Source organism: Siphateles boraxobius, unplaced genomic scaffold (assembly GCF_051911475.1).
Source record: "Siphateles boraxobius isolate OS27281-9 unplaced genomic scaffold, OSU_SipBor_1 29, whole genome shotgun sequence".
Lineage (NCBI taxonomy): Eukaryota > Metazoa > Chordata > Actinopteri > Cypriniformes > Leuciscidae > Siphateles > Siphateles boraxobius.
In genome coordinates, this window is record NW_027508908.1 from 20,219,067 (window position 1) to 20,233,367 (window position 14,301).

The window sequence follows — 14,301 nt, forward strand, 5'->3', positions numbered from 1 at the left end:
CCCCCCCCCCCCCCCCAGAAGTTTTACAGTTCTTTAAACTTCTAGAATCTGAAAATGAATAATGATTAATTTAATATATCAATAGTCCCGGTTTCTGTCAAAAAAAAAGTTTGAGAAAAAGCAGCTTTCTATCATGAGAGCTCTCTAAATAGATTAGCATAGTAATGGATATGGCAATGTTAAGGAATTTTGTATTGGCAGAATAGATCTGCTAAGACGCTGCTGCTGCTGCTGTTCATTATTGCAATACATTCAGAGACAAGCTGCTGTGAACATGTGAGACATACTGTTGCTGCACAAATAGCATACATGAAATAACCAGTTGCACATCTACACAGGTGGAACTGGGGGTAGTGGAGAGTTTATGATTGCTGTAAGCAATCACAAAACCAAACTATTTAAATGTTGAGCAAGCAAGCTCATTGGCTGCAGATACAACAGAGACCAATTGGCTCGTGCCATGTAGTAAATTGATGTAATATAGCAGATAACGATCCATCATCAAGAGTTTTGTGACAGAAACAGATATTTGGCTTTTGAGTCAAAAGGTTGAGAACCACTGAATTAAACATAACATAAACATAATGTTTTCTGACAAACAATATTTCTGTGTTCCATATATATTTTCTATAGGTACAGTCTATTGAAGCAAAGCTGGACTCTTTGCTGGACATCTACCGGCAGGTTCTGCAAAAGGGTTCGTCCTCTGCCCTCACTCTCTCCTCTCTTCCTCCATTTGGGTTGGAGGAGACGTCAGACTATCAGAGCACCATCCTCAGTAAGGATCTCTCTTGCTCCTCCCAGGTCAGCCAGTCCATCTATGGCAATCATCCCAGGGCTCTCCAACTAATATTAGCCCCCAATGAACTCAACCTCAACCAGAACAACTCCACAACATCTTCCCCTGGGCTCAATCCAGCCTCTGCCTCACCTTTTAACCCTTCAACCTTCCAGGTTCCTTCAACCCCATCCATGGAGTGTCCATCAGCACAAGGCAGTCCATCTCAAATCCTCAGCGCCAATAGCTTTCACTCCTCTGTGAGCCACTTTCCATACGTTGGTCAACCAGCTCCACCTCTACCAACCACAGCCTCTTCAAAACTTCAACTCTCCACTGTTCCTCCACAACCAGGCCATGTCTGCAGCATGGGACCATCTAGGTCAGACCCTGCCGACTACGCCAAATCATACTTTAGAGGAGTTGGGATAGACTTTGGACTTAACTCTAGTATGGGCTGCAAGCTTCAGCAAAAAAACAGACCAAATGCTAAAGAAGACAGTTCTTGGAGGAGACATATAAGCCTAGATGCAGAGGCAGAGATGGACCCCCTTGTTCCAGTTTCGCCTCTTGTCCCGGTTCAAGGCCAATGCAGTGAAGACAGAGGATTGGGGAAGTCCCTGTCTGTGCAGGACCTCATGCAGCCCGCTCTAGAGGGTCTGGACATGCATTCTAGTCAGGCTAGTTTCTCCACTAGTGTTAGCAGCAGCCAGGACTCTTCAGCTGGGGGCATCGAGATGGGGGTAACGGGCTGGGGAGAAGCTAATCTCTTCATCAGCGATAGAGACCTGGAGGTCTCAAAGACACATACTCAAGGGTTTGACTTTCTTTCTCAGCCCCCAATTGATGCATCCTACTCCTCGGAGCTGCTTAGGACAAGTACTACGGCTGGTGCTAGTCACAGCCTAGCACGTGGACATTCCCCCAATACGGACAGCAATGAGACTATGAATATGCCACATGTTCGACTAAAATAACTCAATCTCTAAAGTGTTCTTAGAAACCACCTCTGATGGAATGAAACTTTTATACGAGAGCTTATTTTATTTTGTAGGTTTTTTGTATTTTTATGAGGAAAAAAGTACATTTAGATATTTTTTATACGTTTTATTAGTTTGGTTTATTTAAAAGAATCAATTATGATTTTGTATTGGTCACCGTAAATGACATGTCATTGCATGCATTGTTCTTTTTCAAATGTACTGTAACATTTTTAAAAAAAATCTAGAATGTGGTAGATTAATAATCAACCTGCTGAAATGATCAAAATCATAGATGGCATGAACTATTGACTGGACTGCATGAACACTGCATGTCTTCAGCATACAGAAACACAGTCTCATTACAAAAAGCCTTGTCAACCCGAAATTTACGAAATGCCTAAAAATAGATAAAAATGGTATAAAATAGATAAAAACATATTTTTTTCTTTCTGAATTTATCATATTGTATTAAAATGTCATTTACTTTTCTTATGTAAAAAAAAGTGGTAGAAACTGAAGGAAACTGTACAGTTTTGATAAAGCAGATTCAATTTTGAGAGAAGCACCTGATAGTTTCCATACTACATTAGTTGCTGTTTTTGTAATTAGTTCTGATCACATCGCAGCTGCTGCCCAACTTAATATCATACCTGTTAGTTTTGTGAATATTAATTATTATTAACAACAATAATAAAATAGCAATTATGAATCATTTTAATACCATTGAATGTATGTGTGTGATTTATCATAATTCATAATAAATGTTATTTTATTTTGTTGTTAATTATAGACTGTAATATTTGCTAATAGTTATTTTTTATAGTCATTGTTTTTATCATTTTAGTTGGCATGTGCAACGGCAGTGAATATATGTGTTAGATCTCTCCAAAATCTGACGTAAATACAATAGCATACATGCCTATACTCATCAAAGATGCTTGTGAAAATATCTTCTCTTGTTGTTATTTCTTTGTCTGGTAATTTAGAAGCAGACATCAGAGTTCAAATGCATTTTATTGTTGGTTAAGAACCGACACACATTAGGTAATGGAGAGTCATATTCTCGTTAAAGTACATGAGTGCAAGTGCAAACAGGACAGCTCATGCTTCGTCGGAGCACTGTCAGGGTAAACAGTAAAGTGCGCTAGCTACTTTAGCTTCATGCACACAGAGAAAGACTGCAAAAAACGACATCACATCGAATCAGAACAGACAAACATAGAATCTTCAACCTATTGGACTATAAGCCAGGTCACATTAGCAATGTTAGCAAGAGGGTTTAGGGATTGCATACAAGCTGGGATACAGGATAAACAAAGCTTACTCCACACTCCCACTAGAGGCAGATCTTCTTAAAGTGCTTATAACAATTTAACAATAGATCAAATACCACAACGAAGACTTAAAATTCAAACAGAACATTCAGTTAAGCATACCAAAAACAATAAATATATCATAATCATTGTCAAGCAGGCGCAAGTTTTACTTTTCCTTCTTCTGCATTTGCGATGCATTGTGATAATTAACCAAGCTTTGTTTATGGAGTTGAAAAGAGGAGGGATGGTGTGGCTGACCCAAGTATTAGCAGCCCAGCACAACATTCATTTGTTCTTCTGGGCCTTTTGGGCAGATTTCGTGACCTTCCCGGAGGAAGAAGTCTTCTTCTCAACACCCTTGATGACGCCCACTGCTACGGTCTGACGCATGTCACGCACTGCAAAGCGACCTGGGACATGAAGATCATAAGAAAAACAGAACTTAGTTATGATTATAAATCAAGGGTCTTCAATCTCTTTGAGGCCAAAAATCAAGAAACTCTCTTATTCATACTGCATTTTACGCCTTCCTACATACTACAATACTGTATATATATACAACTTATTAATGTATTAACATATTTGATTACATTTTCATTTTACTAAGCATTTTGAGGTGCATTTATACTGTTCTGAAAATTTCCGTAGCTGAAATTCAGGTTCAAGATGGTCATGCAAATTCACCATACTGACCAACAGAAAGTTGAATGGTTTGAAATTGACTTGTGTGAGCTGCGCTTCATGAATTGATATTATTTTAATTATAAATTATTTTGTAAGAGCCATAGCCTATTTGGGTGCAAGTTTCAGTCCTGGCTAAAAGTCCTTTGCTGTTCCCCTCTATTCTCTCCAATCACTTCCTGTCTAAACTGCCCTGTCAAATAAAGGATAAAATGCCCAAAAATAAAAATTAAAAAACTATAATTAATCATTTTGTGCCCGCCATTGAAAGGGTGAAATATTCTTGAAAATCACTTGGGGAAAAAAATTAGGGAATCTTTGCAGTAGGAGTGACTTTGGTAATAAATTGTTTTATAGTAAACATACTAGAGGAATAAGTAACTTTAAATCCAAATGAAGATATGACCCTTACCAAGAGGAGGATACTCAGAGAAACTCTCCACACACATGGGTTTGCCTGGCATCATATCTACAATAGCAGCATCCCCAGACTTCAGGTATTTGGGATTATCTTCTAGCTTCTTCCCAGAGCGACGGTCAATCTTCTCCTTTAACTCGGCAAACTTACAGGCAATATGAGCAGTGTGGCAGTCGAGAACTGGGGCATAACCAGCACTGATCTGACCTGGATGGTTCAGAATGATCACCTGACCAGAGCAGAAAGTGAAAAAGTTAATAGTTTGTAATAAAAAAGATAATCCCTAACAGGCATATTCAGAAAAATTAGATCATGAATTGTGTCAGTAGGCTTTTGTAATTGAAACCCTATAAAAACACATAACTAAGATCTTTACCTGAGCTGTGAAACTCGCCGCCTCTTGTGGAGGATCGTTCTTGCTGTCACCTGCAACATTCCCACGTCGGATATCTTTGACTGAGACATTCTTCACATTAAATCCCACATTATCACCTGGAAGAGCTTCGGATAGAGCCTCGTGATGCATCTCCACAGATTTGACCTCAGTGGTCACGTTCACAGGTGCAAATGTCACAACTAGACCAGGTTTCAGAATACCTGTCTCTACACGTCCCACAGGCACAGTACCAATTCCTACACAGAAAGAGTGCAAAGGTAAAAGAGGGATGTTTGTTGGGATTATTTACTGGAAATATCAGTCTTTGTGATGTTATTTATTTTATTTCTTAAAATACCCTTGTGGGATTAACATACTTAAAGGTGATGTGATGTGTATAATACTTTCTCCAATACCATCCTAATATACATAGAAAACTATAAGTAATTCATAGGGCACACATCTTTACAAGAAAAAGATTAGTTATAATGTGCATAATGACCTTAAAGTTTATTTTTAACAAGTGTTTTTATTGAGACCCTTTTTTAGTCTGGGTCTCCTTATACCTCCTATTTTGTACACATCCTGCAGCGGGAGTCGGAGGGGTTTGTCAGTGGGGCGGGTTGGAGGCTGAATGGCATCCAGAGCCTCCAATAGAGTCGTCCCAGAGGCACTCCCGTCCTTACGAGTGATCTTCCAGCCCTTGAACCAGCTCATCTACAGACAATATATTATTATTAATTATTAATGGCTGGTATTGAACATTTGGAAGCTCTTATGAAGCAATGGAGGGGTCAGTAAGATTTTTTTTTTTGATTTTTTTAAAGAAATTAATGTTTTTAATCAGCAAGGCTGCATTCAATTGATCAAGAGTGACCGTAAAGACATTTGTAATATTACAAAATATGTATATTTCAAATAAATGCTGTTCTTTTGAACCATTTATTCAGCAAAGAATCCTGGAAAAAAAATGCATCACATTTTCCACAAAAATATTAAACAGCTTTCAACAGTTTTCATAATTGATAATAAGATTTGTTTTCTTGAACACCAAATTAATGAATAAATGTATACATGTAGATCAGCATATTAGAATGATTTCTGAAGGATCATGTGAGACTGAAGACTGAAGAAATAATGCCTTCAGAAAATTTAGCTGTGCCATAACAGGAATAAAATACTAGAATAAAAAAATATTAGCAGAAAACAGTTCTTTTAAACTGTAATAATATTTCACAATATGACTGTTTTACTGTTTTTGATCATATAAATACAGCCTTAGTGAGGACACATCTTTCAAAAACAATACAAAATCATACTGACTCGTAATGTTTTAATGGTTGTGTATATTCTGAATGCATAGCATGCAGTAATGCATACAATATTGAATCTACAAATAACATAACTATAGGTTGGCTTGCAAAGAGCTAAATTATGCCAGTGATATTAATTAATATCTAAAACTATTGAGTCTATTGATAATATGAAAGATATACATCTTTAGGTGATACAACACTAACATTTGGGCTGGCCTCCAGCATGTTATCCCCATTCCATCCGGAGATTGGCACAAATGCCACTGTATCGGGGTTGTAGCCGATTTTCTTGATATAAGTGCTGACTTCTTTCACAATCTCCTCATAGCGCTTCTGGCTGTAATTGGGTTCCGTAGAGTCCATCTTGTTGACACCCACGATCAGTTGTTTGACGCCCAGGGTGTACGCCAGCAAGGCATGCTCACGTGTTTGTCCATTCTTTGAGATACCAGCCTCAAATTCACCAACGCCAGCTGCCACGATCAACACAGCACAGTCTGCCTGTATCAACAGAAATTAAATGCTTTTAAAATAACTAAAATAACTAATTAAAATAACTTTTTGGTGTGATCATTTTTTGTTATGTGACGATATAAAAACCTGTGAGGTGCCAGTGATCATGTTCTTAATAAAGTCTCTGTGTCCTGGAGCATCAATGATGGTGACATAGTACTTGCTGGTCTCAAACTTCCACAGGGAGATGTCGATGGTGATTCCTCTCTCTCTCTCAGCTTTGAGTTTGTCAAGGACCCAAGCATACTTAAAGGAGCCTTTTCCCATCTATAAAAGGTGAGGACAAAGATAAGTTTAGAGAAAGATCTGTAACTGAATTTCTTGAACGAATTGCCTCAGTCACACAAGTGCAAGATGCAACAGTTATTTTCAGTCCTCCATTTTGATAGGTCAAACAGTGTTGTCAAACAACAGCACAGTTGTGTCACTATTTGTATCACTTCACTGGTTGTTTATGGTGTTCCAGACCAGAGTAGCCTATGGAAGTGGAGCAAAAATGGAAGTGGAATGGGAAGCAAAGTTTTGCCTGGAAATTTGATACTACCAAAGTCCCCCTGTGGTAAAAAAAAAAAAAAAAAAAACAAGCTTTTATGTTGTTTATATGTCTTTGTGGCGTTTTCATATGCTTTAAGACAGACCATATGCAAATCCATAAGTCAACACCCTTACTGAGTATTTTCTCCTTAAAACTGCGGTGAACCAAAGAAAGTATCTAAAACTATCATTTTAGGTTATTGGTTCTTAACTTATTGTTAATAGAATTGATTATAAAGCAAACTTACACTCAAAATCGGTGATTAATGCTGATTAATGCACTCTTGATTGTTTATATTGCTTGAGGTCATATTTCACACAGTGGGCCTCTTTGAATAATTATATACACATGATAACACTGCAACAAATTGTAGTTATATTAATTTGGTCTTGCATATTTGGACTGCTATACCTCTGCAGCTTCCTTCTCAAACTTCTCAATGGTCCTCTTGTCGATGCCTCCACACTTGTAAATGAGGTGGCCAGTGGTGGTGGACTTCCCTGAGTCCACATGGCCAATGACCACGATGTTGATATGGAGCTTCTCCTTGCCCATCGCTGGGCTCTCGTTGGGTTACAGGCAGTCTACAACAGGAAAGGGGAAACTAAATTATTAATCATACAAATAAGTTATTTATGGTCCAATTGCGCTCAGATGTACTGCAACAACCACAAAATAGCACTTTATACTTTTGGATATTTTGTTAACTCTTCTTTATTCAGTTGGTTTACAATAGATCAAATCAATATTTGGCTGAAAGTTGTTTATAAAGTTATGATTTTTTTTTTTATCAGTATAGCGATAAGCCAACTATCAGTGGTTTCATTGTCATATTAAAAGCAAACACTGTACAATAAGCTACATTTACAGACTCGCGACTCGAAATGATAAACTCATGATATAGCCTACCTAATCATCATTGCACTAGAAAGTAAATCTCTCATATTATTTTGGATGTAGATATATATAAAGGGTTATATAAATGTGTCCTTTGATATTGAAAGGAATCTAGTGTAGAGAGTTTAGAAATGCTGTTAGTATACAGCAGTGACCTCTAAAATAATAATATTTCATGAATTATAAAATTCCTCATTTAAACGAATTAATATTTTAAAACATCCGTCTGCAACTTTTGACCTAAATTATTCAAATTCTTGAGATGAATCGGCTAATGTCATAGTATCCTTGAAAGCCATGTTTTTCCCAGTGCTGCCTGGGTTACAATGTAGCAGCACGGGCTACCTGCCGTATGCGACAAAATGTGACATAGACTAAATACAAATATTTTATTTTAGAAAAATTTAAGTAGGCCTACCTTTTTTCTTATATGATCTTTATTTGAATAATAATTCATAATCATTTCGATATTCACCTCATACCGAGCAAATATGACATGGTTATGTAATCATGCTACACAGTATGAATGCCCCACCAAGAGATGCGTGTGGTCTGATAGTCTGCTTGCCAAAGAGCAAAGATGGGACTGGAGAATCAAAGGATATAAATGTTATTTCCACAACAGACCCTGTCAGTTGAATCAGCGCCATGTTCCGTATTATGTCCTTACTAGAAATAAAACTCAAATAGCCTAGGCTAGCCTACATCACATCATTTCGCAATACCTAACCATCCGACCAAGGCAAGTAGTAATTATAAAGCGTTAATGTATAGAGAAAATGTAGAGAGGGTGTGTTTTTTCAGGTGTCCAACCTTGGAGAGGTGCGCCTGTAGTCCAGGGCAGCAGAGCGAGAGTCGCGTCTGTATCAGATACTGCTGCTGCCTAGTGCCGCTGATGTCATGAAAGGAAGTTTCTAGCTGTTCCACTAGAGGGAGCTGTCGAGCAGCACATGTACAAGGGCAATTCTTAGACAATGGGCACTTTCATTTCCTTTGATCATATTTTATAAAAAACATTGAATTTTGAAAAATTCACACTTTCATAGTTAACTTTACAATGAAAGTAGGTCTACTTTAGGAACTACTATGATTTTTTCACCTTTTTAAACATCATTATAGATGCAAATATTGCTGTTTTGTGCTTGTCCCACACCCAGACTTCTGATCTTCAATAATGGAAAAAGTGTAAAAATTGATTCATCTATTTTTTTTAATATGACTGTATACAGTATCAGTAAAATAATCAAAACATAATTGTGGTATTTAAGGTCAGACAACTATTAATGTGATTTTATATACAAAATGTAGTTGTCCCACAGTATTGCCGTCATTTCCACCACAACGCGTGAGCTTAGAATTATATGGTTCTATCTCCCCTTTTGGTCGAAATTGAGTTTTTGACATAATGTTATCCATTAGGTGTTTATTAATGCCTGTGTGGTGTTATTTTTGTAAAAAAAAATTATTTTGTTAGTAGTTATTAATAAAATAAAATGGTTCCATCTCACAAAACAGCAGGGATTTAAAACCTTTGATGCTCAATATCTCAGAACTACCCTAAACGGAGATAGAACAGTATAAGTCTAAGCTCACGAACGCTGTAATGTCCCTATTAAAAGTTTTTTTTTTTTAAAGATTGTTTGGGTAGTTTCTATGGAGTTGAACAATGACATCACAGCACATGTCCTCCATGGAGGCGATTTTTAATTTCTTCACCAATTTGGAGAAGAAAACTCAAGGTAAATATTGCTTGAAATGAAAATATTTTTATTGTATGTCATTTCCAAACATGGCGTAACATCAATTGAGTTTGTAAATAAATAGATTTTTTTTTAACATAAATAGATGTATTTTGCATGCATACAATGCTAGCTACCAATTCATAGCTAATCTGTAATACTAGCTTGGATTTTTTTACAAAATACTGCAGGATTGTCATTTCCACCACCATCATTTCCAACACATTCCTTCTTGGGTGGAAATGACAAAGGTGAGGTGGAAATGACATTTATGCTTACAAAGCGCAATTCATAGATTGTGTGGCTACATATGTATATTTTATTTATTGAAATGTACAATGCTAATGTATTTATTCAAATATATATTTGTTGAAATGCCTTTTCATCTATTTTTAAGATGCCGTGGAAGTCAACTGCAGAAAGGTCTTAGTCCTATACCAAAACAGAACCAAACAAACTAATGACTAATGAGATTAATGATTTGTTAAATGAAATTGTCTGCTTCAGAAAGTTTCAAATAAATGTCTTCTGTTTTTCTACCTGGACGTCCATTCATTGTCATTTCCACAACACCCAGTCATTTCCACCCCCTCATAACTTTTTAAAAAATATTTACAAAATTCTAATCACTCATTAAAAACTTCTGCATAGTTTATGGGATAATGGTCCACAAAATGTAATAACACAAGTAGTTATCTAATCAATCCAATATTATCTTTCAGGTTGTGGTGGATGTAAGCTTTGTGTTTGGGCCTCATGAAAATTATCTATGGTAATTGCAATATAGGTATAAACTGGTAATACTATGTGTGAAAGTGGTCTTACACTGTTAAAGTAACACCAGGTAACTTTTGCTCTCGGGGTCCCCCTACAGTTGGGAAACAGTATTGTCCTCTACTACTGTCGTAACTCTGTCATCGTGCATTTGTTGACAACCATGATAGCCCTGAACACTGTAGGAGGAGGTCACATGCAGGTGTTCTGCTTGCGTAGCGTGTGAAATGTCTTCATCCCAGGTACAGTGGCATATATTTCAGCATGTCATATGAATATAATTTCATGGGTTTTATTTTTTTTCTAACGACAAATGATCGCGATGATCACGTTTACAAGCCAGTGTCATTATAGTAGCCTAGTCTAACGTTATTGGTTACCGTTTTACTGAATCTATATGATACTTCAATGCAATGTTTGAGTGGTAGATAATAACCATATATCGTCAATATTATAATATCAAGCTACCATAAATAAATCTGCAAATTTTACAAATCGATTTGCATTATAGCTTGAGGCAAGACAAATAATCATTAACTGATTCATGTAGATAAACGGAGGATAAGATAGCCAGGCAGACAAAAAAACACCCCAGACTACGGGGTGTCATTGGTTTTTGCGTTAAATGTTACCCAGATACAATAGTGCTATTTTCTGATTGGCTAACAACACCAGACGAACAACACCAGCGGAGACGCGCTTGAATTCATGCCTGTTCCACAGTGAGAGCGGCGCGGCCAGAGTTTTGGGCGCTGCGGCATATTAAATATATTACAAATAGTTTTTCAGCGTGAGAAATACAATGTGTGGCGGGAGAGCGTGACAAAAGACCGAAATGAGTGGCTGTCACGCTCAATGCGTGACACTTGACAGCGCTGCGATTTTAAGGAAGTGGGGGTGGTGGTGGAAGTGACGTATATGCCGTAAAGCAGTCGAGTTTTGTAGTTCTCTTTGTTCGCCGGTTACTACCCGAAACCCGAAGTTTAAAAGTACTATTTAAAACGCTACAGACCCCGTCAGGCTATGGCAGACGTGTCATTCAACCTATTGTAAGTCAATGTACCATCACAAGAGACTTGGAAATATATTATGAAGGTTGAAAAGTGACCTGGTGTTACTTTAAGAAATGATCTATATCATAATATTTTAAAATAATAATCAAATATTTACATGTGATGGAAATTACATTTGTTCAGTCCGGATCGGAAAATATGTCAAAAAACACCAATTTGTCTTATAATGCAAGTGCGTTCTCTTATGGATCATTAAACTAGACTAGTTATATTTAACTGTTACACTGTGACAATTTTGATTTGAACACTTTTTTCCCCCTCAAGTTCACAAGACCAAAAGTGCCTGTTGAAGAACCACCCACAAAACGTGTGCAGGTTTTTGGGTTTTCGATGTGTTGTTAAAGCTATAGCTATAGCTCATCCAAAAATTAAAATTCGGTTATCATTTGCTCACCCTCAAGTTGTTCCAAATCTGTATGAATGTCTGCTGAACACAAAATAACATTTTTTTTAAAGAATATGTGTCCTTTTGACTTCCACAGTATTGAAAAATATTTGGTTACTGACATTCTTCAAAATATATTATTTTGTGTTCAGCAGAAGAAAGAAATTTATAGGTTTGGAACAACTTGAGGGTGAATAAATGATGACAGAATTTTTAGTTTTGGGAGAACTATCCCTTTAACTTTTGCATGAGGTATAGTTTCTTTACCTTTCCCAAGATCATATCAGAAGTGTTTTGAATTATTACATCAATTATTTGGCTATATTTCAATTTTTTATGAATAGAAATGATTATTTAATTGTCTTATCCCCTAATTCTCAATCTTAAAATAAGTCAAATAAATTATATGATATAATATATGATATATATTACATCTTATCTCACATGGTAAGGGAGAAATTGCAAATTACAATAAATATACTAAATAAATAAGTATGTAAGTAAGTAAATAAATAAGTAAATAAAATGATACAACACATGTCAGCATCCATGCATGATTAATTGACCTCACTTTGTGTTTGCTGAAATAAGTGATTTCACTTGAAATCCTCCCCTTACCAGACATTAAAAAGTGTGTTGCATTAAAGGGGTAGTTCACACAAAACAAGTGAACATTTTGTCATCATTTAGCCTACTCACCCTCGTGTTGTTCCAAGCCTGTATGAGTTTCGTTATTTTGCTAAACACAAACGCCGATATTTTTGAAGAGTATTGGTGACAGTGACTTCCATAGTATTTTTTTCCTACTATGGAAGTCAATGGAGTCCATCAGCTGTCTGGTTACCAACATTCTTTAAATGGGTTTGGAACAACTTAAGGGTGAATAAGGAAGGACAACATTTTCATTTTTAGGTGAACTTTTCCTTTAAGTAGGCCTATTATTTTCACTTAAATAAAGTGTAATCAAATGTGCCCTTAGTACTGTCAATCAATGCTATTTAAATTTGTTTAATTAGAGAAAAATCTCAGTCATGAAAGATTTGAAATTGCAACCCAAAAAGCACAGCGCAGTTCTCTGAGCTACAACATCTCATATTCAGAGGAGAGCCTAAGTCCATCTAGTCCACCTATTACCCCCACCTTCAGCTATTAAAGCTATACAAAAATTATATGTTATTTGATATAATGAAGAAGACCATAAGCCAAAGCTGCTGGTACAACTATATGTAAATACATACGCTCATTGTTTGATGAGTGTTTGGTGCTGTTATCATTATTACTCCTTGTGACTCGAGCCAGTAAATAATGTAGTTTACATCTGAATCCCACTGTACCTGCCAGTAACTTTCCAAGAGCCCTGAATGTCAGCCTGAGATGAAATACAATCAAAGTGTTCATCTGTAAACATGTCTTTGGCTTGGGCCTTAAAAACAGACAAGCAAAAGCTTTAAAAAAAAGCAATATGCTTAGATAAACTGTGCACTATAATGGAGACTGAGACTTTTTACAGCACAACAGTTTTGCATAAACAACAGGAAAAACATCCAGGTCACATTTTTTAGATATGTTGTCTTTGTTTTCTAAAACTTTAAGATATGAATCTACAAGCCTGTCTTTTGTAAATAAAAGAGACTAAATATAGCTTTAAGTGGGAGTATTCATTGTTATCAGTGTTATGTGAGTGATTAATTATGAACAAATTGTAGCAGGCCAAAACACGAGGGAAACTTTAAGTTCTAAATAAAGAGTTGTAAATAGATCACCATCTGTGTATCTGTCGCGCCATCACCCCTCGGATCTCTCAGAACAGCTTACTATATAAAGTCCTTCATATATAGCCTATCCAGCGCATACATCTGATCCATGGAGCTGAGAGTATGGAAATGTGAGATTCCATGGTTAACTTTAAATGTTATCTCAATGTATTCATTAACCAACTCCCACAAAGCATATCTATTGCAATTAACTGTCTCAATAAATATTTTGAGATTTCATTGTGTGGGCTGGTTGTGTATACAGAGATAAATACAGAGATAACGCCTATTGTTAGACTGGGATGGTTTATGAAAGAATTCCTGTTGAAACCTCAGTCCAAGACCAAGGTTTATTTATATCCCTAATGAGGTCAGAGAAACTCTTACAGCCATTGACATATTGCTTGAATACAATATACATCAATTCATGCTGTTGAATAAATCCAACAGAAAAACAGAGCTTTGAGTGCCTATGTGTTCCCCCTGATTCAGTATAATTAAATCTGGCCATCAACAATGTGAGGTTTTTATTTATATCATCTCTCATTTGCTTCAAACAAGATTCTTTGATTGTGAAGATGCAGAACATTCAAGCAACAGTTCATTTGTTTATAAATGCGTGAACTGTATTGCACTTCAGTTCTAGCTAATTTGATCGAATCTCTCTGTATTCTCTCCTCCTTGCTGCCTCTATGATTGGGTGATATTTTTATAAATCTAGGTCCTGAGGCCACCTGGGGAAAACAGCACCAAATTCAGGCCA

At 36.5% G+C, this 14,301-nt stretch overlaps 2 protein-coding genes across 7 annotated transcripts in view; one reads left to right on the top strand and one right to left on the bottom strand.

Moving 5' to 3' along the window:
* The window catches only part of kcnq5b (potassium voltage-gated channel, KQT-like subfamily, member 5b), a 146,041-nt gene extending 143,333 nt beyond the window's left edge, over window positions 1-2,708 (top strand). For both annotated transcript variants that reach the window (XM_077246787.1, XM_077246788.1), the window contains exon 14: window positions 634-2,708. In XM_077246787.1, coding sequence (XP_077102902.1) covers window positions 634-1,755 — 1,122 coding nt within the window. In that variant the 3' untranslated portion in view covers window positions 1,756-2,708. The remainder of the gene's footprint in view (window positions 1-633) is intronic.
* Window positions 2,709-2,756: 48 nt separating this feature from the next.
* On the bottom strand, window positions 2,757-13,652 carry eef1a1b (eukaryotic translation elongation factor 1 alpha 1b). Of its 5 annotated transcripts, none has more exons than XM_077246807.1 (9): window positions 13,548-13,652; window positions 7,328-7,500; window positions 6,827-6,935; window positions 6,469-6,648; window positions 6,073-6,369; window positions 5,119-5,269; window positions 4,553-4,809; window positions 4,171-4,405; window positions 2,757-3,487 (listed from the first exon to the last, which is right to left on the bottom strand). In XM_077246807.1, the coding sequence occupies exons 1-9, from the start codon at window positions 13,548-13,550 to the stop codon at window positions 3,363-3,365; spliced, it is 1,530 nt and encodes a 509-aa protein (XP_077102922.1). In that variant the 5' UTR covers window positions 13,551-13,652; the 3' UTR covers window positions 2,757-3,362. The 5 variants fall into 5 exon arrangements, with proteins under 5 accessions (XP_077102922.1, XP_077102923.1, XP_077102926.1 ...); XM_077246808.1 differs by lacking the exon at window positions 13,548-13,652 and adding an exon at window positions 8,627-8,692; XM_077246811.1 differs by lacking the exon at window positions 6,827-6,935.
* Between the last annotated feature and the right edge of the window lie 649 nt (window positions 13,653-14,301).

Coding starts and splice junctions, on each gene's coding strand:
- eef1a1b (XM_077246807.1), bottom strand. Junction 6,370..6,468: donor TGATCACTGGCACCTCACAG/GTTTTTATATCG, acceptor CTGTTGATACAG/GCAGACTGTGCTGTGTTGAT. Junction 3,488..4,170: donor CTCTGAGTATCCTCCTCTTG/GTAAGGGTCATA, acceptor TTCATGTCCCAG/GTCGCTTTGCAGTGCGTGAC.